General features: G+C 43.1%; 1 protein-coding gene across 1 annotated transcript in view; it reads right to left on the bottom strand.

Moving 5' to 3' along the window:
* Nucleotides 1-26,729, bottom strand: part of COLGALT2 (collagen beta(1-O)galactosyltransferase 2) — a 61,325-nt gene continuing 34,596 nt past the window's right edge. The window contains exons 2-12 of the mRNA XM_020795085.3: nucleotides 22,441-22,551; nucleotides 19,913-20,030; nucleotides 18,026-18,160; nucleotides 15,405-15,609; nucleotides 11,519-11,638; nucleotides 10,824-10,900; nucleotides 8,277-8,383; nucleotides 5,663-5,795; nucleotides 4,992-5,119; nucleotides 3,515-3,721; nucleotides 1-2,351 (exon numbers count right to left, since the gene is read on the bottom strand). Coding sequence (XP_020650744.3) covers nucleotides 2,075-2,351; nucleotides 3,515-3,721; nucleotides 4,992-5,119; nucleotides 5,663-5,795; nucleotides 8,277-8,383; nucleotides 10,824-10,900; nucleotides 11,519-11,638; nucleotides 15,405-15,609; nucleotides 18,026-18,160; nucleotides 19,913-20,030; nucleotides 22,441-22,551 — 1,618 coding nt within the window. The 3' untranslated portion in view covers nucleotides 1-2,074. The remainder of the gene's footprint in view (nucleotides 2,352-3,514; nucleotides 3,722-4,991; nucleotides 5,120-5,662; nucleotides 5,796-8,276; nucleotides 8,384-10,823; nucleotides 10,901-11,518; nucleotides 11,639-15,404; nucleotides 15,610-18,025; nucleotides 18,161-19,912; nucleotides 20,031-22,440; nucleotides 22,552-26,729) is intronic.

Below are 26,729 nucleotides of genomic sequence, written 5' to 3'. Positions count from 1 at the left end.
TGATTTGCACTTATTGTTATATATTATCAGGCCAGCTGATAAGACGCAAAACATCCCCTTTAGGAAAAAGAGTACAATCTTTATCTTAAAGTTATTTCATGTAAGAACAATGCCTGTGTACAACATCTACACCGGGCTAAATGCACCCCACCACACCCACACCCTGTGTTTTTCTTCATAAAGTTTTGTTTCATTTTTAAAATGCAAGTCTTAGGGCTTGGCTAAAAATCTATGCCAGCTGAACATCATCCTAGAACACACCATGAATTACTTGACTTTATGGTACATTTATGAGGACTTAAGAGCACCGAGAATGATTGGGGACATCTCAGAGCTCATTCCAAAATGAAGAAGCTTGATCATCACATTGAAAGTCAAGAAGCCACTTGCCATTCAGTCTCTTTTCCAGAAAATATAAATCAAATTGACTAAGTAAAGAGAGCAATGAGTGTGAATATTGCTAATTTTCTCAAGGGTGCAACTTGGAAAGAGAGGCTGTCCATTCTTATGCAAGGCCAGATGCCTCTTCTTTAAACAAGGTCATTTTATTTTGGACACTTCCCCTTTGGATTGGGAATAATTTGCTGAAAGACATCAAGAGGCAAACCAAGTTCATGTGCAAAAGGACAACAAAGTAGTAATATTAGCAAACAAGCTTACATTTACTTTGCAGTCCAAAAGAAATGGGAGAAACTATGGTAGGGCTCCACTGTGATGACAGGAGTCCCACCGGACGAACCCAACACCAGCCCAAAATGGGTAGAAACAGTCCAGCTATTATTGTTATTTTTAAGGCATCTGCAGCAAATGCTGCAAGGAAGAGACAAGCAACGTGTGGCTGTCCAAACAGTGTTGGGCTGCAAGTCCCGTCATCACTCATCAATGACAATGGTGGCCGAAGGGAGTTGCCATGCACTCCCCACTCCTGTTGTAAGGTATGAAAGGAATAAATCTCACAGAGCCTTTGCCACAGCAAGTGTTGCCTCATTTATACACATGTGGTAAGCTATGATCTGAGAGACCTGGGTTAAAATTCCTGCCAAGTCATAAGTACAATAGAGAAAAGAAGACAGCCCACCCAACAAAGATGATCATGTCACTGGATGATCTGCTGTTGCACATGTGGTCTGAAACCATCCTTGGGTATTGAGTTTAAGGAGGTGGTAGAGTCCTCAATGTGGGATTTCATCTGTAATGGATCAGACACACAGGCAGACGGCCAGATGAGGCTGACCACTAGAGATGATTTAACTTTACATTTCTCGACACTTAGCTTGTCACCTGTAAAAACGAGAATGACAGCCACATATATTCATGAAGCAATAGTAAGGATGAAGATGACAGAGGACTACAAAGAATTTTGTTGTGTGGGAGTCATTACAGAAACTTTGAGTAATAACAGCCAGCCCACAAGAGAAGTTAGGTTAACACCATAATGGATAGCTCCTGCACCAGACAAAATGCAAACCGGTTCAGTTCTGTGATGATTGTAGACATAGGTCCATTTTTGCCAGCAGCCCTTTGGAAGCAAAAGAAAACTCACTTTCTTCTTACAACTTTTCTCAAATAGCATGACTAATACACAACCAAACCAGAAAAAAACTCATGTTACACAGCAATAGACCAATAATTCACATGGAGGGAGCCTGTACAACTCTCCTAACCCCTGCATATATTAATCTTTATAAATACAGTTATTCTACACAACGAACTGCAGAATGACGTCATTCAAGGAACATTTGATCTTTTTAAGTGTAAACGCACTGCCCTGTAGAGTCCTCCAGCAGCTCAACAGAGGTTTTTCTGGTTACAAACGCAGAAACCAAAAGGATGGCTCACCATCAATACAGTATTTCTTAGAAGTCTACCACCCTGACTCAGTCAGGTTCAACAACTCGCCCAGAGAATAAGAGGCATATTTTAGTTATAGTCACCTCAACTCAAATTGACTGTGTCTGCCAATTAAGACAGCACACAAATATCCCTGGAAGGTTCCAGGCCAAAAAAAACGATGGAGCACAAGGCAGATTCTTTTCTTGCTGGTATTCATAGGGTCCCTCAGTCAAGTGGACAGTCATAGCTCATCCCTGGCAGATGATGCCCCAAGAGACGGTTGAGGTGGCAAAGCATCCTTGTTCTGGGCATCCGTGTGAATCTGTCCCTGCTGCCGGGATTTTCGAGAGAGTGTTCTGTCCCAATCTGTGGCCACTGTCTCATTGTCCCAAATGGTAGACGTTTCTGTGTCACTGAGGTAACCTGGCTGCCCAGTATAGTGTGTTGGATAGATCAGCAGAGGTTCTGCGGAAAAAGCTTTCAAGTCTCTGTGTTCATAGTATTCCATGTACTTGGCACTAAAGAGAAGAGGAAACCATTAACTTAAAGGGCAGTTTTGCACAATAAAAACACCACACACAACCTATAGTAAAAGCTAAGAAGTGTGTAGAAACAGGCAAGCAACTGACAACAGGAAAACATATTTTAGTCACGTAGGAGAAAAAAGTATACCCTCTTTTTACACAATGTAATATATCATGTGTTGTTGTTCATCCGAGGTTATATTTACCTAGTTTTCAGGCCTGCTAAGGACCTGATGATTTTTATTATGTCCTGATAGAATTCAAAGAGGGTGTATTTTCTTTTTCACATGACTGTAAGTGTTCTGGGAAATGAAAAGCTTTTCAAGTTGAGGCGACTTTCCATACAGTGGAGCATAGCCTCAGAGAGCATTATCTTATCACACCTCTCTTGCTTCAGCCGCTTTCACTTCTTTAACAAATATGACTAAGAGACAAAGATGTTGATGAAGGGATACCACAGGTGTGGAACCTCATTCAACCCAAGAGACAAACTCCAATTTCAGAAAGGTCTTGCGGGGTGGCAATAAACTGGCTGGCATGGCCAAAAAAACAAAGGGCAGGGTCAGGAACACCAGCAGTTGGGCGCTCTTACTGTCAGTAGCCGAAATTTATGAGAGGCATTTCAACCTGTTAGAAGTGGGGGGGGGGGGCTGAGGTTCCCCATCTTGGAATGAAACCAATATCAGCAAAGAGCCTGTCGCTCACAAACCCATGCTCTCCTGTCTAGTGCCCCATTTGCTTGTCCTTTTCCAGTTCTAGCTCTCAACTAAAATCAAATCTTTTACAACATAGGTTCTCACTCCGAGAACACTCCCACCTGATAACAAAGCTAGTCCCCCCTTCTTCTCATTCATTTTCTTGTTCCTCTCTTTTCTCCCAACAAACAGCCATCACTAGGTTCATGCAAATGTGGTTGTGGACAGCAAGTTTTGAGAAGGCTATTGAGCAGGTGATCTAATAAATACAAGCTAAACAGAGAGTCTGGTTCAACCCACATAAGGATCTGATCTGGATTCCCCCTGCCTTCAGTTATGCATCAGGAAAACTTGTAGGACAGAACAACTATCTATGCAGCCATCTCACAATACTTTAGACAGCACAGTACAAACCAAGTTCACGAATGCAAGCTTGTGAGGTAACCAAAACAAATAACTTACACTGGGTGCTTGTTGTACATGATGGGCAGGAATTCATCAACGGGCAACATCTTGTTGAAAGGCTGAGCCCCAATCAGCTTCTGGGCACCTTGCAAAGAGATTGCATAGCCCAGTGTCCAATAAGAGTAATCGGCTTCCACAAGGTTCATGACATTGGGAACAGCCTTTTCTGGACGCTCCACCTGCATCCGTTTTCGGCCAATGTATCTATAAAGAAAGACTGGCAGTTGTGTCGTGTGCATAACATTTCCCTCACACGTTTGTCACTGTGAATGTTTAATGACATAACAAATGCTGCAGCATGTTCTGGATCTAAGCAAGTACATGTTGCATCTGTGAATGGGAGACCAGGGGGAGCTCCATGCAAGTTGCTTAAGAGCTTTCTTTAAAAAAGAAAGGGGGGAAAAAGAAATCTAATGAATAAATAGGCATACAACATTTATGGAGATGCAGGCACAGAGGTATGGGAAAGCAGGATTATAGTTATATTCTGCCAAATATAACTATTCTGCATATTCTATTAAATTCAAACCCCTGAAAAATCAGCCTAAAAAATTTCCAGGAGTTTTACAACTCTAGATAGCAAAGGCCAGACTGTATATAATTCCCAAATGGGGTGCCACTAGAAATCAAGGCTTCTATGAGATCCAAGGTCCTACCCAGAGGAGGCTGCCCGAAGCAACCATGCCACCTCTCTGCTTTTCTGGTCTTACTGTATTTCTTTCCAATCAGTCATCATTTGGGAAAGCTACCATTATGGTCTGTAAGTGCCACCTCCCAAGAACTGGTCAATGATCGTTAATAAGCAACGTTAAGACCATCATCATGTTGGATATTAGCATTTCTTTTACATTTCTCACACACCCCTCTCCTGAGTGTGTACAAATGTCTGTTGACTGGAGCCATACCCTGTGCAACAGAAGACATGGACAATAATCCATGCATGTGTATGCCAAATAAAACTTGTTAGTCCTTAAGGTACTACATGACTCTTCCTACGTTTAATGCCAACAGACTACAGACTAACATGGCTGCTCCCTGGAAGTTTGCAACTTAATAGTTCTGAGTTGTTTGTATGATTTTTTTTAAAAATTCCCCCATCCAGCCGTAAAGCCAACCCACACTAAAGCATTGGTAACAGAACTCAGTTACGAGGTTTGGTTTTGTCCTTGTTCGTTTCATCATAAATCCATCTGCCCAAGGTCCCCAAAGTGCTTTGCTCTTTTGCTGACGACATTAAAGCCAAGCAGAAGCCATTTTCAAAAAACATGCTTGAACGAACTATTCCTTTGCTCCAGAGAGCTTTCCGTTTCTCCCAAGTGTGAAGAAACGAATGGCTCTGAGATGTTCTGAGAGGCTCCGATCCTATCTCAGTGTGAGAACTTGCAGCTGTGGGGGTAGGCTTGCAGACTGTATACTACAGCGCCCACCAAAGGGAGACTTCCAGCAAGCAGGCACTAGGGGGACGGCTACTTACATGAGCTCCCAGTCAAGTTGAGCACTCTCAATATCATCCATCAACTTCGTGAGCTTCTTCTTGAACTGGTGCTCAAAGCGCACATCATCTTCAATGACCAGAGTCTTCTCCATCCCCCTATCCACCACCTAAAGTAATAGGGAGGAGGGGCAGGGGAGAAGGGGAATGTCATACTAGCTTTGCCTTCCAAGATCCAGTCTATCCTGGACAGCCTCATCTTGTCAACTACTGCTAACATGTTTCTTGAACGCCTGTAAGATGGCACAAAAGCAATAATACTAGGCCTCGCTCGATTATCACCTATACCTATGGTTTGGTGTGCACTGCTTTTGAACACGGAGGGTCCATTTAGCTATCACTGCTGGCAGAATTATGCTCATGAGTTTATCTCTGCCTGGATTCTTATTAATTGCCCAAATTTCTGTGAATTCCCCACCTATGCAGACTAGACACACCAAAAGGAGTATGTCAGGTTTTTAAGTCTCAGAAATAGAACCTCTATGGATGCTTATCTTCAAAAGGGCTGGGAGTTTCCATCAGTCACCTAGGGCCTCCTGCCCATCCCAAAAAAGAAGCTAAAAACCAGAATGGAGATGCAAAACAACGACAGGAGCCTTCTCCAAATATCTGAGTATATTGGAAATCAAGCCAAGCAGATATGTATACATCACCTCCTTCCAGATATAGTAGTGGCTAAGGAAGCAACCAATCTCTCCCCTGGTCAGCACCCTTGAGGAGTAAGGGTCGCGATATCCAGGAAGCATGTCTATCTTGAGAGCTTTCAGCTGGCTTGTGTTCAATGCCCTACAAGAAACAACCATTCAGCCATTTAGCCACAGTTTTGCAAGATACAAAGACAAAAGACAAAAATGCAGCTCAGCCGGGAAATAGACACCGTCTATTCATGAGAGGCAGAATGGAGGGCACCCCATGAGACTGCAGAGGGGGCATCACAAGTTTTACTGTTACCCGGGCATTGTAAACTTCTTGTAAACAGAAATCCAGCACAGCTAGGGAAGAAATCACGATCACTTCTTGCTGATGTCGAAGCTTCCGATTTGCAATGTGTTTTGCTCTAAGATGGATGAACATTTAAAAATGACACTTCTACCTGCAGTAGGACATGGTTCAGCCCTTCATGAGTGTTGCCTCTCAGCCAGCTGATTCTGTGATATGTAGAGGCATCAGCAACAAACGCCTACTGAACTCACACCAACAGAATACTATACTGCCTTTTCTGCGAAGTTCACAGAATTTAGACTGCAACTACACTGGCAATTTGATCCACAGCCTGTATTATGATTGAATTTGCAGTCAGTGATCACACAGGGTCTATAAGATTAATTTAGGAGATCCGTGTTCACACTTGATGCAGTGTGATTCACTTTTCAGCCGTCAGCCCTCCTGCCCCCTGGTTTCCCTTCCTTCATCTGGTCCTGCCTCTGCCAGTCCTTTTATTGTTCACTGTCAAGCCATTTAGTTCTGAAAGGGTCATATGGTGTTTCAGAAAAGGTGGCAGTGTTCCAAAGTTCTTAACATGTACAGAAATCCAAGATAACACAAGAACATATTTTATTTCATCTAGATCGTTTCTGTTTTGTTTGTAATTTTTAAAAAAAGTTGTCCAGATGTGATCTAGCACTAAACTAGTATATTACTACTAGTGATAAGGAGATCTAGCACTAATCACATATATAATAGTTTTAAAATTTCAGCGGATGATTGGGGGGAAAGAACATGGGTGTCTGTGTTCCTGCGGTCCTGAACATGACACCCCAACTGCCTACATCAACTGAGACAGCACTCATAGACACATTCTCCACCTTTACAAGATTAAATCAAGTGTCACACCTTTAACTGTCCTGCACTGCAGGCATAAGGCATCTGTGCTCTCAAGTGTGTAAGAAACTGGACTTCATAGGAAGCCTTTGATGACAGTTTCCCATGGGGAAATGTCAATTTGAAGAAAAGAGAGAAGCCCCCAGTGGCAAAGGGGGAAAAAAAAGTCATGCTAGAAGCAAAAAGAGCTAAACAGATTTGAATCATCCTTTGAATTGTGTGATCAGGAAAATAATACTTCGAGTCAACCAGTCCCATAGCCACAGCAAATCCCAAAGTACTTGATCATGTGATAAGAGCCTTAGCCAGATGAATGGGCTTCTTGCAGGAGAACAGTGAGTATTACCAGCTTAGCCAGGCAGTTTCTAGAACCCAGCCTCACTTCTGAACATAAGGCAGGTTACCAGGGATCAAGGACTTGCAGTGCAAAATTGTTTTTGTTTTCCACGGAGCATGGATAGCTGACAAGTTACTTGGATTCAGCCAATGGCAACAGTAGTCATTTCTATACCAGAACTCAGCAACCCGTGGCCCTCCATTTGTGGTCCCACCATCCCTCCCCATCAGCCATTGTGGGAGTTGGGAATCCAGACAGGCCACACCCCCTGTCCTAAAGACTCTTTCCACCACTACTACAGCCCTTCGTGACATTTCTTGGTGGTGGTTTATGTGATGCATCATTTCTGTGCAAGTCATTCATTCTTTTTAAGCCTGACAACTTGAGCAACATTAATCTTCTGGCAATATAGCCATGGCCTTCTTTTAGTCAAAGGAAACACGTGTGTATGCACAAAAACATGCATCTCTTTGTATCATAAGGTTACTTATTACCTGCTCTGATACTGCAGCACTGCCATGTGAATCCTCTTTCGATGTACAGAAAAGAGGGGAAATACTATGTGTCATTCAGAATTTCTTCCTTTCATAACTCTATTTAAGATGAGGGCTTAAAAACAGAAGTCCCAATCAACCAGTGAAAAATCTCCTGTGCGCATCCCTGTGAATGACTAGGAAAGGGGAAAATCACATTCCACCTCTCTGGTGGGTTGTATCCATAACTCCTAGATAATGAACTTCATGGGTTCTACAAGTCAGAACCAACAGGTAAGAGAATCTTTTATGTACAAAATGATACTGTACATCAATATTTGTCAGACACTTGAAAGCAGAGACATCCTGTGCTTGAAGCCCAGGACAGTTTAAGGAAGAAGCCCTTTTCCGTATCTTCTGTTTTTTTTTTTCAAGAAAAATCATTTGAGAAATGCAACTTTAATCCCATATTTCATCTCTCTTAGCCATCAAATTCATGGCATGGGAAGTAATCTGCTCAAGCTGTCACAGTAGCACACTCAAGCTCTGTGCCAGGAAACGCTTCAGTCTTGCAAGTTCGCCACACCCATTAAAAACAAACAAACCACAAAGCAAGAAGAGAAGACAGTAACTCACTTTCCATCCACAGCTTCCACTACCTTGACTGCAATTTCTTGCTCATGCAAAGTACGCAGCATCCGGTCCCGTCTGTCTTTCCTGCGCTTTAGATTTATCATGAAAATCTAGAGAAAAAGGGCAGAATTTCTAATGCATATCTAAACTGGAGGCAGGGGGTTGGCATCATGTATCAAATAGTGAGTGACATCGAACAAATAAGGTAAAAACAGAATGATTAGTCAACCACGAGATGTCACATAAAATTTGAAATAGCAAGAAGCTACTGACAACGCTCCAGATGGAAGCGGTGGTGTGGGACAGGCCTATATGTGCACACAGAGATATCCAGGAGCACCACCCATTGGTCCATGCCACTCATTATTGCCTATATTTAAAGCAGGCAGAGGGAGGGAGAAAGGGAGGGAAAGAACATGTACAGACTGAATTGAACGTGACTGGACTTCAGGTTTCTTCCAACATTTACCTAATGAAAAGCTCTTCCAGGCAGGGCATTTGCTTTCTCTCGCACTGCCCCTCTTTCTGTTGCTTAGTGCTGAAAGAGTGCAGGGTTTACTGAGATCTGCATCCAAACTCTTGTCTGTCAGATGGAAGATAGGAGCATGCCAATATGTAAACTAGTCAGCTTTCCTTGGCGGGGGAGACTTCTGCCTGCCTAGAGAGGAGCCCTAGCTTCCTTCAATCCCATCCCAACATCAGAGAGCTTTTACACGAAAAGTGGATTGAGAATTGAAAGCATCTGCTGCAAATGGGAAGTACCAGCAAGGGAGACACCTTGGGACTGGCCAAGCGGGGAGCCCGAGTGCTTCACGTTGAGGACGAGCCACCAGGTGTTGCTGGCACCAGCCTCTGCGCCAGTCCTCGCCCAAATGTACTACAAGCGCTCCATCATTAGAGGGCAGCATCTCACTTCACGCTACTTTTTTACATCAGCTGTTCTCAGTGTACTGGGCAGAGTCCTTGCGGGGGGGGGGGCTGCGGGGAGACCTCTGAGACAGCCTGTGCTTCTCTTTCACACCAGCTATCACCTGAGGAGGAAGCAGACGACCCCACTCAGGCAGTGGGTTAATTGATCCATTTTATTTTTATTCACTTTCTCTGGAAAGAAGAGAGCTCGGAATGATCCACCCTTTTGTTCCTATCACATTAAGACACTGCTGCCCTCAGCTATGCCAGAACTAGCAGCACAACCCACTCCCCAAAATATCATTTATTCTAAACCCATTCTTATTTTTTCCCCCAGAGAATCTCACCAAAAGATTCCCATCCCTAAGTTGTGGCTTATTAAGCTTGCAGATAAATCCAGCAGTCGTTCTTTATCATATTTCCTTTTGCATGGCTCTAGGGGGAGCTGGAGATCATTTTATTCTTTTCCTATCCTCATGCCAACAACGTAAAGCTATTATTATAAACCACTGCTCCATCGACACACAGTGGCATTCCCACAACTGCACCCAAGGATCCCTGCAGTCTCGCCTGTGAAACAGAGGAGAGATGGTAGGCCATAAGCTCCTGAAGGAATGTTCAGAAGGAATTTTAATGAGGAGTGGACGAAGATCGAAGAGTGTGATTCACAGGAAATTATATGCACACACACACACACTCCGTTTGGTCTGGGAGCTACTAATGGCGTGATCACCACTGCTATAAATCCAAAGGTATAAAACAATACAGCAGGACCCCCATGTGGGTGGAATCGGAACCCAAGTTTCATTCATCTGTGGTTTACAGCAGCCCTATATACAACATAAAAGGGTGCCTCTTGATGGCCTTTGCCCTGCCCCGTTGTATGTTGCATAAGGATTCCCTCGTATCAGCAGTTTCAGGCATCCACAATAGATTGTGGAACCAACCCCTCCACCCCCCACCCCACCCCCTCGCAGATACTGCTACAGCATTTGCAAGAGGGTTCCTGGTTGAGAGGAGGAGAAACCACCACCCCCTCCCACTGAATCTATCCATAAATGCCCTCCCAGCCCCCAAATTCACCTGTGTGTGAGAAACACAGATTGAAGAACCTTCATTTTTCCCCTGTCACATCTAATTTAGGCCTCCTCCTTGATCAAGATATTGCTTTCTGCCTCAAAAAAAAAACCTCAACATCTTTTTGTAGTAATTGTGGCCTCAATTACTACAGGCAATGTAATCATGACTTGCGGGGAAATAGCAATAAAGCTGCGATGTTCTGAAAGCAAAATAAATGAAAACAACAACACAAAAGACACAGACAACCCCCCCTCTTATATATTTATATTATTCCTCTGAAAACATGTAAAAGCCCCAGTAGGGCAACACTTATTAGAACAAAATAATATGTCACAAAATACTAAATAGTGACAGATATAATAAATAAAACACACACACACACATACACAAATAGGATCTCACCGATCAGAGTATAAATTACATCTTGCTTGCCATTTAGATTCAGCCTTTGGCACCTAAACTGACTCATTTACAACAACAGCCACTTGTCAGTCCCACTAGATTTTGTCCGTCCTTTTCCTGCTTACAAAAACTAGCACGCTAAATTGGACATCATCTTACCTCGTCGAATCCCATCTTGTCTGGGTTCTTTGGGGGAATGGTGATATACTCTGAAAGTTCAATTGGAGGATGGTCAACTGGAAGAGATGAGGAATATCCTTGAGAAAAATATATTCATTTGAAAAAATCTTAATTTGCAAAAATTTAACTTTGCGGTATGTTGAAGGGTGGATGGATGAGAGCATCGGCTGGATGTTCTAGCTGAGCAGGTTCATAGGGACCAGGGCACTCTTCTTACAAATAACCTGGCGGTATTTTTGGATTGCACCAAGGCTATCTCCTGAGCTGCCTCACCCGGGATGGTCCTTCCAGGTTGGCACCTGAATGAGATGCCACAATATGTATAGACATGAATATTCTTTCAAACCCAAAGTTGCCAATGAAGATTCTTTCTTTTTTAAAAAAATCTAACAAGAAGTGAGAAATTAAAATGTGAAGAGTAAAACAGAGAGCAAAATCCTACGCATCTCTTATATGATTCGAATCACTCCAGTTCTGATCTCATCACATGGACTTGCCACTTCACCTCATGGCCCCTGCTCTGCAGAAGAGACTCGCCAGGGAGCCCGACAGTCCCACTGTCAGGGGAGGCGGCAGAAACATCATAATTCAAAGGGCTGCTTTTGGCAAGAATATGCAGAGGTCACCGTGTGCGATTTAGGTAAGAGATGTGGGCTGCCACATGTATTACTTACTCATTGCCTCAATGAGCACATGAACGATACTGTCAATTTCATCCTCTAGCGTCTGCTGAGCTTTCAAAGGCATTGGGAGGTAGCCATAATGTTCTCTGTTGCAGATGTACATCTGAATGCCTGGGATAGGAAAAGAGGGGTAGACATGTGAGTGGGACCTTTTAATGAAGGAAAGGTGGTCGCTATGGCTGACCTCTTTCAGATGGCATTTCGGATTGGTCCTGGAGGCAGAGAGGCTAATCCTTCATAACAAGGAAAATACAGAATACGTTTCTGTCCACTCCCATTTGTTTAATTGTCAGAGCTGAGGGCCATGGAGAGGGGAGGAGACAGGGAAGCAGCAGAACCCATAATTTGCAGACAAAAGTAATATATTAGGCATAGAAATCAATACACTGGTCTCTGTCTGTCAGCTCAGAAGTTAGCTTAGAGATTGGGAACGTGTGACCCTACAGATGATGTTGGACTGGAAGTCCCTTAACCATTGAGTATGCTGGCTAAAGCTGATGGAAGCTGCAGTGCAACCTGTAGAGGGCCTTCTGTTCTCCACCTTTGATCTAAAGGGAAAAAACCATAAGCAGAAAGAAAGGGGAATTTGCATTTCACAGTAGGATTAAAAGTGAAAGAAAAGGTGACCTACAATATTGTGTAGTAATGATCTTAATGAGAATAAAAGAAACAGGTCCTCATGCCTAACTGCACGTAGTAAAATAAGGTTCACCACAATTGCATTTGCTGATTTCGCCATATCAGTTCCATGGGGAAAACACATGTGACTCTCTCGTCTTGGATTCTGAGATTTGGTATTTGAGCCCAAAGCTAACAGAAATAGAAAAGGCACCCCAGAGATTGTGATGGCCTGCAAATTAGAGCAGCTCATAAACTACCAGCAGACCTAAGAAGCTGCAGAAAGTCAAGCCACTCAAGAGCTGCCTCATACAAAGAAGTTCAAAACCAATTACTTCCAGACCTTACTTTCCACTTGCTTCTTTCTCTCCCCCTCTGACTCTTTCCAGGTGGGACAGGGAAAGTGGAGGAATCCAGGTTCAGAAACTGAACATTAATCTCCAAGCAGACCCAATTGGCTGAGATTATTAACAGCACAACAACGAAGCCTCCCTCCACCATTCCTTTTAGCTGAGTGGGGCTGCCTGGGGAAAAGGGAGGCGCATGCCTGCCCTTCCATGAACTCCCTGCTCTAAGCCAAGCTGCTGACTACAACTCTTGCCAGACCCCAGTTCAACTGTCAGCTGTCATTATGGGAAACAGTTGAAAAGGTATCTTGAACTTAATGGATTTGACCATGATTTTAAACAAAAAACAAAAAACTACACACTCCTACACCCAGTTCCCTCATTCCCCCATCTCAAACGTACTTCTCTTTGTAAAAATATATTTGTGTGATCATTCCAGAGTAACTGTTGCACACATTTTGGGCACAGTTTTCATTGTTCACAGTTTTACCACCACCTTGTGTGCAGCGTGCCTGTTTTCCATTTTCCTCTCTATTCCTTTTTCTATTTCCACTGTGTCTTCTAGGTCACTCATATACCAGCATACAGGGACGATCTCGTTTTCACTCTATGCGTTTTAGGTTCATTTATAAATGATAACAACAAGGCCATGTATATGAACACTGAGACCTCAAGACCTGAGTCCACAAACACCACCGTTTGCCCAGTTGTATTCAAATAGCCTTCTGACATTTTGCAGAAGCAAAGAGGATTCCTAGCTAGCCTCTACCTGACTGCAGGACCAGGGGACCTGAGGCTTTGCAGATCTTATTGGACTCCATTCTCCATCTGCCACACTCTGCCAGGTCAATGGGGAGGGACGATGGGAACAACAGTTCACCAACATTTGGAGGATTTCAGGATCCCCTGCCCTCCCGTGGTGCAAGAAGAGAGAAGCCCAAACCCAGACCAAAGAAGATAGACCTATGATATGGACAGGCTGCTCAATACTTTTTATAAACACTTGTTCTCTTCTTTCAGAACAACAGTGAACAGTGTGCGGCGCTCCAGAGATTGTTGCATTGCAGCTCTCCGCTTTCTTCATGACTGGCTACTCTGACTGAGGTCAAGGATTGTTGAGGCCCAACAACATCTGGAATTTCACTTCGGTGCAGCTGTGCCCACCCCTGGCTTATGGCTGGTCCACAAAAAGCTGATCAGTGGAGGTGACAGATATTTGCACTGCACTAATTCAAGGGGAGGCTGATCTTTCCTAACATTTCTCCATGTAAAAGTAAGAAGCACATCAGAGGTAATTTTGTACTGATGTGCCCCTAAACAGTTACTGTACTATAACGTTCTCTACAGTTATTTCAAGTGAAATTGAGCATTTGTCTCTTATCATAAAATGGGGATGGTTTTTTGTGAGGGGCTTTGTTCCTAGAAGTTTGGGAAACTCCCTCTCTTTTGGGGGGGTGACGAAGAGTGAGGTTCGCAGCTTGGGGATACATTTGGATCCGGCGCTCACCATAGAAACTCAGGTGGCGTCAGTGGTCCGCTCCGCCTATTACCATCTTTGGTGGATTGCCCAGCTGCGTCCCTATCTTGATGCTGGGGTGCTCACCACTTCGGTCCATGCGCTCATAATCTCGAGATTAGACCACTGAAATGCGCTCTACGTGGGGCTACCTTTGAGACTGATGCGGAAGCTTCAAATGGTGCAGAATGCAGCGGCCAGTCTTCTCAGTGGAGTGAGGAAATCACAATGTATCACTCCCACTCTGGCTGCCTTGCACTGGTTGCCCGTTGCTTCCGTGTCGACTTCAAAGTTCAAATGATCACATACAAAGCCCTAAATGGTTTAGGACCTCGATACTTGGCAGAGCGCCTCCTCCCACCTAGATCTACCTGCACCACTTGATCTAGTCAGGAGGAGCGATTGAGGGGCCTAACGCCAAGGGAGGTCTGGAAAGAAAAAACAAGACACAGTGGCCCCTTCTCTTTGGAACAAACTCCCCTCCGAGATCCATTTGGCTCCCTCGCGGAGCATCTTTAAAAACCAACTTAAGACCTGGTTATTCAGACAGGCCTTCCCTCCAGGCACTACTTATTTTTTCATCCCATCTTGAGTTATTGTTATCATTGTATATTGTTGATAAATTGTTACTATATATTAATTCTTTTTGGCTGTTGTGAGCCACCCAGAGTAGACAATGTCTAGATGGGCGGCATATAAGTGCAATAAATGAATAAATAAAACAGAATGCTGCCCTTGCCCAGCTTGATCCAGAGGGTCCAGGCAGGGGCAGACAGGGAAGGTCCTGCACCGGAGAGCAAGGAGGAATGGGCAAATGATGGGAGACACCTGGAAAAGGACCCAAAGCGGACTGGCTGGAGGGGGGGGCGAAGGAGGAGGGGAGGAGAGTACGCTGGAGACAACCACCTCAGCCCAAATCCTTCCAACTTTAGTTAAGAGCTCTCTGTGAGATTAATGTAGTGAGCGCAGGATATGAAGATCATGTTCAGCAGTTCAAAATGAAACTTACTACCTGAAGCTTGTGAAACAGCAAAGTGGACATGACAAGGCATGTTTTTGTCCACACACACTTACACACACACATATATGTATGTATATGTATATATGTATGTATATATGTATATGTATATATTAGTTTTTGTCAAAAGCCCCATCCTGTGTTGGGCATTTCTCCTTGCATAGGGCTCTGTCTAACAACTGGGAAAGGAAAGGGGTTGCACTTGGCTCACTCAGGTTGCGCTCCAGCCTCTCCCATGCCTTGCATGCTCTCTTCTCTCCCAGAAGCTATTTCTCCCAGAGGAATGCTGTCCTCAACCAAAAATGAAGGTTGCCCAACCCTTGTTGCAGGTCAAAAGTTCCCTGGAACCACACAGAAGTTACTCAAAGGGTTACCAACCTGCCTGGCGACTAGAGAAGGCAAAGACGATGATGTCATCAAAGGTCCACGTATAGTCCTGATGTGGGGGATAAAACATCAGTTTATCTGATGCTTCTTTTCTCAGGTCAAGCAGGAATGTAGAGTGGACCATTGGGACAGCAAAGCATCCAGTCCTCTTCCATTCTCTGATCAGTGGATAATCTGGTGTTCTCTTATAGTAGCCCTGGAATAAAAGGAGAATATACAGATTATTCACATGGCATGTGCCCAGGAGATGAAGATGCAGATTAGAACAGTCTCCAATAAATGAATGAATGAATAAAAATTGAAGTAAAATCCAGAATTTCCAGTGTGTGATGATCTTCAGAGCTGTCTGGATCTAAAGGCCAGATTGTTCACCACAGGGATAGGACTTTCTTGCTTGTAGGCTGGATATTGCTAGCAATAGCTCCCTAGTCAGCTTGCAAGAATTCTGCTAATCTCTAATCAATGATGATCAGGATTTAGATTTTAAATCTACTGCATGAAGTTGAACTGACTTTTGTTGGCAGGAAAGCTTTTGCACCAGGACATCTTCATAATAGATCTACATAGAATTTAGGTATGTTTTAAATGCTTTATGGGAAAATGCCCAACTTTCTAAGAATTACAGTATGTCTTATGTCAAGGCAGCATCCCAATAAACTAATAAGGAGCTCCTGCCAGCCAGGAAGCTCTCAGCAAGCTTCTTTCTCTCTTCTGCCTGCATTTCAAAGAGCAATTTGTAAAAAAAAAAAAAAAAACACCTATCTCAGCCCCACAAGAAAGAGCAACACAGCACAGATTTTACAAGCTGAGAGCGGACACTGGCCCTATTGTCCATGGCCACCATGATACTGAATAAAAATGCTGTGGAAGGCATTTCTATAATCAAGGAGTATACAGGCCAAAAATTCTGAGCGGGAGTGCCCAGAGATTATGAGGATGACCAGCATAGTTAAATGAAAAGTCAGTGAGGTGTGATAACTTGTAAACAGATTACGTGTACAGTTAACACAACTGGCCCCACATTCTCCATAAGAAATAAGCAATCATGCAGGCTGGGCAAGCAAAGACTGGTGTGATCAAGGGTTTTAGATGGAAAGCTCAGTGATTTAGGTCCCCCCATAGCTATGGGCTTGGGAGCATATTTTGCAATTTAGTTTTCTTTTGTGCTATTGGCTTGTAAGGAATAGCCCAGACCTATTTTGTCCAAGATGAAATGGATTGTGGTATCTGGATATATGTGAAGAGAATCTGAACCTTTAAAAAATACAGGAAGGAATGCCACAAATAGACCGTCTTTAAATGTCTTTTATAGCTCTTTGGGAACTCTCCTTGAATTTGGCGGTTAAGGCAAGGGGATGTGAAAGACTACATAACCTGATGTCAGGTAAATATTTTGCCACCCTGCACAATTCTACAGTGTACGCACTGGCAAGTATTTTTCCACCACCTCAGTGAGCCTTGTCCATGATGGAAAAAATTGCCCAAGTGTCTACCCAGAAAAACACAGCTTTCCAGTTCGCTGCCAAGACACAAGAACGGAATGACACAAACACAGGCAGGTCTGAAAGGGCTTTCCAACCACTGAGTCATGAAAGCAGCATGTGGTGTGGAGTCCTTTTGCAGAGAATAAAGGGGTGCAAATATTTTGTTGCCTTAATTTTCACTGTGACCAAGCATATGCTAGCAATTTGCTGAGTGCTATTCCCACTTGTCAGAAACAGAAACCCAGACATTTCTGAAGGAAAAGGTAGCGAACAAAACTCATGCCAAACTGCTAAGAGTCTGGGGCTGCTCATGTTCCAGAAAACTGCTGCAGCGCTGCTGCTCCAGCCGTACACTGATTTCAGCCTGTGTGCCAGCAGTTAATCCCCAGAAGCGGAAAAATCATGAAGAGCAGAGTGAAATCACCGGACTGGAAATGCAATAGAAAAAGCAGAGGAGTGGCAGGGAAAATTGTGTTTTCTTTGATTTGCAAGATGCAAATTACTTTTGGAAAGTCTTTCCTTCGTGGTGTAAACTGCCCAGCAAATCAGTGACAAGAACATTTCATTTTGAAAGACTGTTTGCCATAAACTAGAGATTCTCAAACGTGGGGCTCCTGATGTTCTGTGACTTGACCACTGGTTGTGGTCACCGCCAGTGAAGAACATCTGGGCCCTCAAGTTTGGGAAATATTGCCCAAGAGCTTTTGCAAAGATATGGTTGAATATCTAGACTTTATAATACCAGCCAAATCTCAGCATGGTACAGGAGGCTTCCTTCAAACCATTGTTTCTACATATGTCATTTAGAACAATGCTAATGTTCTGTTCCCACAAGATATTGTGCAGTGAGAGCCCCCTACAAAGGACTGGAGGCTGGAACAGATTTTCAGTAAGTCACTGGAAGGGGTTTCTGACTCTTAACATGCCTGCTTCTTAAAAGGAGATGTGAAGTACACAGAATGCACACGGCACACTGCTTGTAAATTAGTTCACTCCCCATCCTCTCAACCCCTAGCTCCCTACTTTCAAACATATCCCCAAGAGAGGGAATTGTCTACTTTTATTTGGTCATGTATCAAAAGTATCATAAGAACATATACAGGGCTGTATAAATAAGTAATCACTTGCCTGTGGTGTCATTCCACACCAGAAGTTAGAGTAGAGAGACCGAGATTCCAGCATTGGTGCCACAATGGTCTTATTCTCTGCTATCATCAGGTTTAGCACTTCTGGGTTTGTCAGAAAATTATCAGCATCTATAAACTATAAAAAAATGGATAAAGTAGTGTATCAGGATCTTGAAGATATTAGGAACTCATACATGAGACTGGATCAAGAGAATTGTTCTAAAACCAATAAAATAGAATTTTAAAAATTGAGTTGTTGTCGCCTCCGACGTATGCCGACCCTATGAATGAGTGATCTCCAAAATATCCTGTAAAAAAACTGTCCTGTAAATATCCTTTACTGCCTTGCACAGCTCTTGTAAACTCAAGTGTGTGCCTTCTTTTAGGGAGCCAGTCCATATAGAATTACCCATCTTTAAATCTTGAGATACAACAAAATGAACAAAATTAGTGGAGATTTCCATCGCTAATTTGTCAACTTTAAGCTATGCAAAATTTACACTGTACCAAAGCCAACACCAAATAGTGGTACACTTTGTAACTATTTGTTTGCACATCCCAAAAGGGATGCTCTAGTCTCACCACTAAGTTGGAATGAAGCCTGGGGACTTGTCCACTCCATAAATAAGGACAGAAATCTCCAGGTACTTTAGCAGTGGACCTAGTTAGAGCCGTTAGAGGTCAAAACTTTTAACCTGCCATAGATGTTTGGTTGCTCCCCTGCTCTTGCTAGGTCCTAAATTCACACAGTGGAAAGAGAAATAAAACAAGATAACTGTCTCCCAACCAGCATTAAAGAAAGTCATTCCCAGGGATATGTGCATGTGCAGAAACAGGCAGTACGTTTTTCAACTGCAGTTACAGCATTTGAATATGCAGCTTACTCCAGAGCACCTTTTTACATACCAGCTAAGGAGGTATGCATTACTTTTAGCTATGTGTGTATGACACACTTATGGGTGGCGGGTGACTAAATGCATTTCCGAATCCATTTGGCATCTACCATCTCTGCAGAGCAGCAGTGGGCAATTTGTTGCCCTCCAGATGAAGCTGGACTGCAAGCTCTGCCCCCTCTAGCCAGAACCGTTAATGGTGGGAGACAGTGCAAGTTGCAGCACAACAACATCTGAAGGGCCACACTCTCCTGTGCACATGCATGCCTGCATTTGTGTGTGCCTGTGTTTGTGTTTGTGTGTGTGGCCCTGGCTTTTTACAAGGGATAAGCAGCAGGAGGAGACAAGAGAGGGATTTTTGTTTGCTTTTCTTGACTGGTTCTTCAAGAGAAAAGCAACCAAAAACCCCTCCCATTGGCCCCTCCTGTCTCCTCCTGCTTCTGACAGTGGGCTGGTGGGGACCAAATAGGGCCTCTTCAGCTCTGTATACCATTTCGATGTGACCCTATTTAGCCTGCTGCAGCTGGCTCCAAAAGGAGGGTATAGACAAGCCCAAAGATATACAATGATCTCTCTATGCTCCCAGTATTTGGAAGGACTGGTTACAACAACAGGCACAGGATGCAGGACTTCTCTTGTCCGTAATGGTTGCACTGAGCTTTACATATCCCCAGTACTGAGATCTGTGTAGACATTTGAGCAGAACTGAGAGAAACTTTTTTTAAAAAAATAAAAGTTTTCCAGTCCTGTAGCCTGCATGAGGGAATCCCCAGCTTTGGGATTCTGGGACTATAATCTAAAAAATAACTTTTTCTAGCTTTGCCTTTGCAGGAGGGAGAAAACTGTAGTACAAGTTGCCTGATGTTATGTTTCCAGTTTCCTTCATTACCAGCCCAGAGAGACACAGGATATTTCTCTAAAAAGCTCAGTGAGTAAATTAAGAAAAGGAAAGAGGGGGGAGCACAACTGCCCAGAACTGTTGTTTTTTTTTTTACCATGATGTAGTCAGACCATTTTTCCCTTGCTGTTCTTAAAGCAGCTTGCCTCAGCTTCATCACATGGGTGAACCTGGAGTATGGCCAATGTTTGGGCCCAATTTCCTCTGGGTAAGACCTGAAAAACATAAAATAATAAAACTAATGCCACTGTGCCATATTACACATTGATGCTCCCACAGGATTACAAAGTGCTATTTACTTTCTAACTTTAGTACGCTAATGCAAAAAACTAAAAAGTGGAGCACATACACTGTCATCTCAAATCCTCCCCTCTGCACAAAAAAATTAGAACAGAAATATTGAAAGGTTCTGAGAGAAGAAATACACTTTTAGATTTACAGTGGTGCCTCGCTGAACGGGACAGGGAAAGCCATTGGAACGCATTAAACATCGTTTAATGCGTTCCAAAAGGCTCCTTTACTCACCGTTCAGCGAAGTTTCCTATGGCCGGCAGCCATTTTCGCGCCCTCGCTAAGCAAGGGGAGGGCGCGAAAACGCTGCGTGCGGCCATTTTGGGGCTTCCGGTGGCCATTTTGTCCGCCGAACAGCTGATTGTCGGAGCTTCGTTTTGTGAAGATCGGTAAGCGAAACGCTTACCGATCTTCGCAAAGCGAATTTCACCCTATCTAAAGCTCGTTGAGCGATCGCATTAGCGATCCCAAAAAAGGGATCGCTATGCGATTTCGTCGTTGTACGGTGCACTCGTTAAGCGAGGCACCACTGTATTTCTAGAGTGTATATCCAGGATTTGAAGCAATGGTTCCCAAATTTCGGTCCACATATGTTCTTGGACTACAACTCCCAGAAATCCTGGCCAGCAGAGCTAGTGGTGAAGGCTTCTGCGAATTTTAGTCCAAGAATTTCTGGAGACCCAAGGTTAGGATCTGCTGATTTAAAGGAAAATACAATATCACTGTTTCCTGCCCTATTTTAGTGTTGTGCCTTAATGGAGAAACGTAAGTGTAAAAATATTTTATTCTACAGCCTAGACCAAGATTTACACAAATTAGCTTTATCACACCAAACAAATGTAGAGAAATATACAGTGGGGTCTTGAGTTAAGAACAGCTTGAGTTAAGAACATTTTGACTTAAGAACCGCTCTCATAGGAAAATATTGACTTGACTTAAGTACTTAGATTTGAGTTAAGAACTGAACAAAAACCACGTGGGAGGCAGGGAAAGTGCAAAATTTGAACTTTCAGTTAACTGTTGGCCAGTGAAAAGGGTGCCTGTCTGCTTCCTCACTCCTCCCAGTGTTTAGAGACTGGATTGGGAGACAGTCTTCGGACTGCCTGGTACTGGACTGCCTGGACTGTATTTTCCCTGCCTTCCCTGAACCTTTCTTGACCTAAGAAAAAAAGAAACAAAATATCCCCCTCTAGTGGCGGAATAGCAGCTTCCCATTAGTTTCCATGGACGGAAAAGAGCAGATACGGATCAAATGGTTTTCAATGCATTCCTATGGGAAATGCAGATTTGACTTGAGAACTTTTTGACTTGAGAACCGCCTTCCAATACGGATTAAGTTCTCAAGTCAAGACCCCACTTAGGCTCCTTTACAAAGGAAGCAGAACATGGGAGAAGGGAGCTATTGGGAGTGATAGCTTTCCCGGGGGGGGAGCTTCCACGCATAGAGCCAGGAGACTGCCAGGCGCCGTGACAAACAACAGAGAGTAGCCACCCTTTCTAGACCCTGTTGGGTGAACTCCCACAAACACCTAGCTGGCTACTGCTGGAAACACAGAATGTTAGGCAAGATACAGTAACACCTGATCCAATACAGTGTTGTTGCTCTATTCTTAGTATTCTCTGTTTTCCCTAAAGTTTGGAAATTTACTTTTCAGCCTGTTAAGTCCTAGAATCTCCTGGTCAGCATCATGCTGTCTGAGCCAGTCTAAAAGCGATCGTTATTTTTTCCCCAGGATTTGCTCTGACATTACTAGCATGTTAAGAGGCTAATAATATATACTAGCAAGACAGGTACTGTACTAAGCCATTTGGGACAGTCACACAGCAGGCCGATATAGAGTTCACAGCAATATTACATGGGAGGTACACATTAGCATAATATTTACAACATTATATCCAGAAGAGGGAAGCTGGTGATTGACTATACATTAGCACCATGCAAGTGATGCATGTCTTCTCCCTGTTCCTTTGTATTCCACTAAACAAGCAAATAAGCAAGCAAACAAACAAACAAATATAAAAAAACCTGCCAGGACTACAACTGGTAGCCCACAGGTCTGGGAACTGCTCCTCAAATGAGTTACTGAGGCTGCAAGTTACACATATTGTACTGGAGCAACAATACTTTGCCTTTGGTGATTATGGCCCTTCAGACATTGCTAGACTGCAATCACCACGCTCCTGGACTGTTGGCTAGGTTGGCTAGGTTAGGTAGGATTTGCAACCCAACATAAAGAAACTGAAGGCGAAACGGCCCCATTTACAAATCGACTGTAAGGGATCCTTCAGTTTGTTGCACTAGGTGACTCTATTTTATTAGAAATGTCTACTCACAGAGGTTCATCCAAGGGCCTCCACTCCACGTAGTGGTACAATTTTTGTACATTCTTCAGCCACTCTCTCAGAATGCCTGTTGTATTGTCAACGTTGTGGTCAGTGGCTACCCTAAGGAAAATACATACATCCAGAGTTAATTACATTCACCAATTTTCAGACAAAAATGATCTTGAAAAGACAAGATATTGGCTGACAACAACCGCTTGGCTAGAACTTTAGGGTTCCTGGGTTTAGAAGAGAAAGACCAGTCTTGGGAAGGTACACATCACACATATTCTAACCTAAATTTACCCTGTGATAATAGGTCAACATTTAGCCTGGCTCCCGATATTGAGAAATACAGCCTGTAAAAGGTCAATGAACTCTACCCAGCCACAAGGACCAGGGATCATTGCACAAAAAAGACCAGCTTAACGACACCCGTCAATCACAGTAACAGATAATCTCCCCCTCCTTATCACAACAAAAAACAGGCTGATCACCCCTATCTTCTGAAAAAAGACAAAAGCTGTTCCCACAGCTATGAATACTCAACTATCCAACAAAGAGCAGAGGACTGGACAGATTTTTCCTACTGCAGTCCTCTGAGGATGCCAGCCACAGAGACTGGCGAAACGTCAAGAAGAACAACTTTCAGAACAGGGCCAAAGAACCCGAAAAACCCACAACAATCATCAGATCCCAGCCATGAAAGCCTTCGAGAATACATTTAGCCATTAACTGACAAAGAAAGGAGGTGGGGAGTATGCATGTATGTATGTATGCACGCACGTATGCACGTATGCATTTGTACGCATGCACGTATGTACGTATGCATTTAATACTCTGCCTTGCCCTCAGCAAAAGGATCCAAGGCAGTTTACAAAGAATTAAAAACAACAAATATTAAAATATTTAACAATAAAATAAATTACAATATTTTTAAAATTAAACATATTAATAATTTTAAAGGACTAAGTAAAACCCCTTTAAAACAATTTTAAAAAGCAAAGGTAGAAAGTCCCTCCACTCAAAAAAGACCCTTCCTGTTCAGTAATCATCAAACCCCATTAAAGGAATTCCACAACAGATAGAAACCAGAAGTTTAGATTCTTCTTAGTCCATAAGATTTGTACTACCTAAAAGCCTGAACACAGTTTCATTCTCTGCATAAAGTTTCAGACGTGAACTGCTCCTCCCAAACGCATAAATGCACTCAGCCCAAAGAAGTGCATGCTGTTTCTTCCCACAATTAATACAGATTCTGACTGAGAGAGGACAGAGATCTTCTGTGGCAAGCAGAAATATGAATCTATGCAAGAGAAGGCAGGCTACGTTTTACTAGTATAATGTGCCTATAATCACAAGTGCCCTTTTAGAAAGATCTCAAAGCCATATATGCTGTAGATTTCAGATTAGACTCTCTTGTGAAGAGAAGAACTCTTACTCTGCAGAAAATGACAAGACAAGGAGCAGTGTAACTCAAAAAGATAAAGGGACCCATTCAAGGTTTTTATACTATTCAGTTCCATTCTTCAGAGACTGAATTTGCAGACAAAGGGTTTACTATGTCCTCGTGCTAAATCATATGGGAAATGACACATATAAACACGGAAGCTTTGGCACAGACAATGGAGTTAGGCACCCCCCCCTCCACCCTATCCTCAAGTAACTGCCAAATTTTGGGGGGTGGGTGGGATTTCTTTCCATCAGTAGATGAGCGAACACAAGGAAAGCACATAGCTTATGTGAGCCCTTTTCACTGAACTGCCTACCCAGGATGAACGCAAGGCCGACACAAATAGTCTCTTCATGAAGAGGCAGAATGTGCAGGGGTCACACGCTACCACAGACAACATCCCCAGGGTAACAAGAACTTCCTTGGTGTGCATTTTCACTGCGAGAAGCATGCAGACAGAAAGGCTGGGTCCACAAACCCCCTGAGGGAGGGAATGTAAGGAATGCCCCACTTGGCAGGTTGTCTAAATCACAAATATGACAGCAGCGTTGGCCGGGTCTTGAATCTCCCCCCCCCCAGCCCCTTACTCACCATTTTTATACACTACCATAGTGATATGACCCAGGGGTTCTAGCTTCTAGTCTCCAATGAGTCACAAAAAAGCCCTGGGTCATATTGGGTCAGCCATTTTCTTTTACTTGCTCTCACACTGATGTACTTCACAGGATCATTGTGAGGATCAAAGTGGAGAGGAAAAGAGCCTGATAGATATCACCTTGAACTCAGTGGAGGAAAGTTTTATTATGAACTTAACTAGCTGTAAATAAATAATAAATAAATATGCCATTGTAGTGCATTGGACACAGCGATGGACAAGATTCAAGGGACTGGTTCAAATCCCGACTCAGATAAGAGAAACTCACTGAGGGGTGGCAATCATAAGACCACTTCTTAAATAGTTCACATACCTTAGAAAACCCTACTAAGATCACCATTAGTTTGAATCAGCTTGATAGCACGCAATTCATACAGCCAATCAATACATACATAATAAAAATACAAACACATTTTCTACTACTATTTGTTTGTCTTGCTTTTATTGTATTTCAGAAGATGTTTGTAATGATCAGAGCACAGAGTGCTACTCCAGTCCTCTGAAGATGCCAGCCACAGAGACTGGCGAAACATTAGGAAGAACCACCTTCAGAATATGGCCAAAGAGCCCAAAAAACCCACAACAACCAGTTTTAACTGTGTTTGGTTATGTAGATCATTAGGCATCCTCTGGTACTATGCAGGACAGACTAGATGATGATCATATTAATAATGAGTGGAACCAGTATTCAATGTAAAATCACGATAAATTCACAAGTAGTGTTTAAGAACATAAACAATCCTAGCAGGCTCATCAAATAAGGATGTTTGTTTTTATGACATTTTCTCCACCAAATATGTTCTAGCGATCTGCCAACCTGGTTCACTGCCTGGAATGCTGAACACCAGGAGGGGCCACCCAGGACGATGATCTATCACATCTTGCTGTATTTCACAGCAGTACGAAGGCCTCAAAAAGACTGCTAGTTTTGTCCACTGGAAAATCCCCCAGAACATCCAGGGACCCTTCAGATTATAAAACTTCTGGACGGTTGACCATCTTAATTGGTCCATCTCTAATGGGGTGGAGGGACAGACTGTAAATATAGGGTAACTAATATTCCTGCCTTCATTGGCAGTTCCTTTCACTATCAATAACAATTAATTTGCAACTGAAGAGGAACAAAAGAGCAACTGACTCAAGCTCCTAATAGAGTGACCTATTGGTTTTTCTACTGGTGTCACCCAAGAATGAGCTCTTCCAGCTGGGCTTCCTTCAGGTGTCAAAAGAAATAGTGAAATAAGCCAATGCAAAGATGTAAATAATTACATGCAAGATTTCTTTCTCAAATATATTTTAACACTGAGCTAATGCAAGTTTCATTTTTAACCCTCATGATGCTATATTGTTGTTGCTGCTGTTGTTTAGTGTTTAGATGTGTCCAATGCTTCGTGACACCATGGGCCAGAGCTTTGACTAAACAGACTTTTGTTGGCAAGGTGATGTCTCTGCTTTTTAAGATGCTGTCGAGGTTTGTCATGGCTTTCCTCCCAAAAAGCAGGACTCTTTTAATTTCGTGGCTGCTGTCACCATCTGCAGTGATCATGGAGCCCAAGAAAGTAAAATCTGTCACTGCCTCCATATCTTCCCCTTCTATTTGCCAGGAGGTGATGGGACCAGTAGCCATGATCTTTTTTTTTTTCAGACCATTTTTTGTACTCTCCTCTTTCATCCTTGTTAAGAGGTTCTTTACGTCCTTCTCACTTTCTGCCATCAGAGTGGTATCATCTACATATTGGAGGTTGTTGATATTTCTTCCGGCAATCTTAATTCCGGTTTGGGATTCCTCCAGTCCTGCCTTTTGCATGATATATTCTGCATATAAGTTAAATAAGCCGGGGGACAATATATAGCCTTGTCGTACTCCTTTCCCAATTTTCAACCAATCAGTTGTTCCATATCCAGTTCTAACTGTTGCTTCCTGTCCCATGTATAGGTTTCTCAGGAGATAGACAAGGTGGTGAGGCACTCCCATTTCTTTAAGGACTTGCCATAGTTTGCTGTGGTCCACACAGTCAAAGGCTTTTACGTAGTCAATGAAGCAGAAGTAGATGTTTTTCTGGAACTCTCTGGCTTTCACCATAATCTAGCGCATGTTGGCAATCTGATGCTATATAAATTTATGAAAAAACTGCTTTGGAATTTTTTTGCTGTCAAAAGGCAATAGGTATATGTAGACATGTCAAACTCTCC

This window comes from Pogona vitticeps, chromosome 4, assembly GCF_051106095.1.
Source record: "Pogona vitticeps strain Pit_001003342236 chromosome 4, PviZW2.1, whole genome shotgun sequence".
NCBI lineage: Eukaryota > Metazoa > Chordata > Lepidosauria > Squamata > Agamidae > Pogona > Pogona vitticeps.
This window is presented reverse-complemented; position numbering and strand designations above follow the sequence as displayed.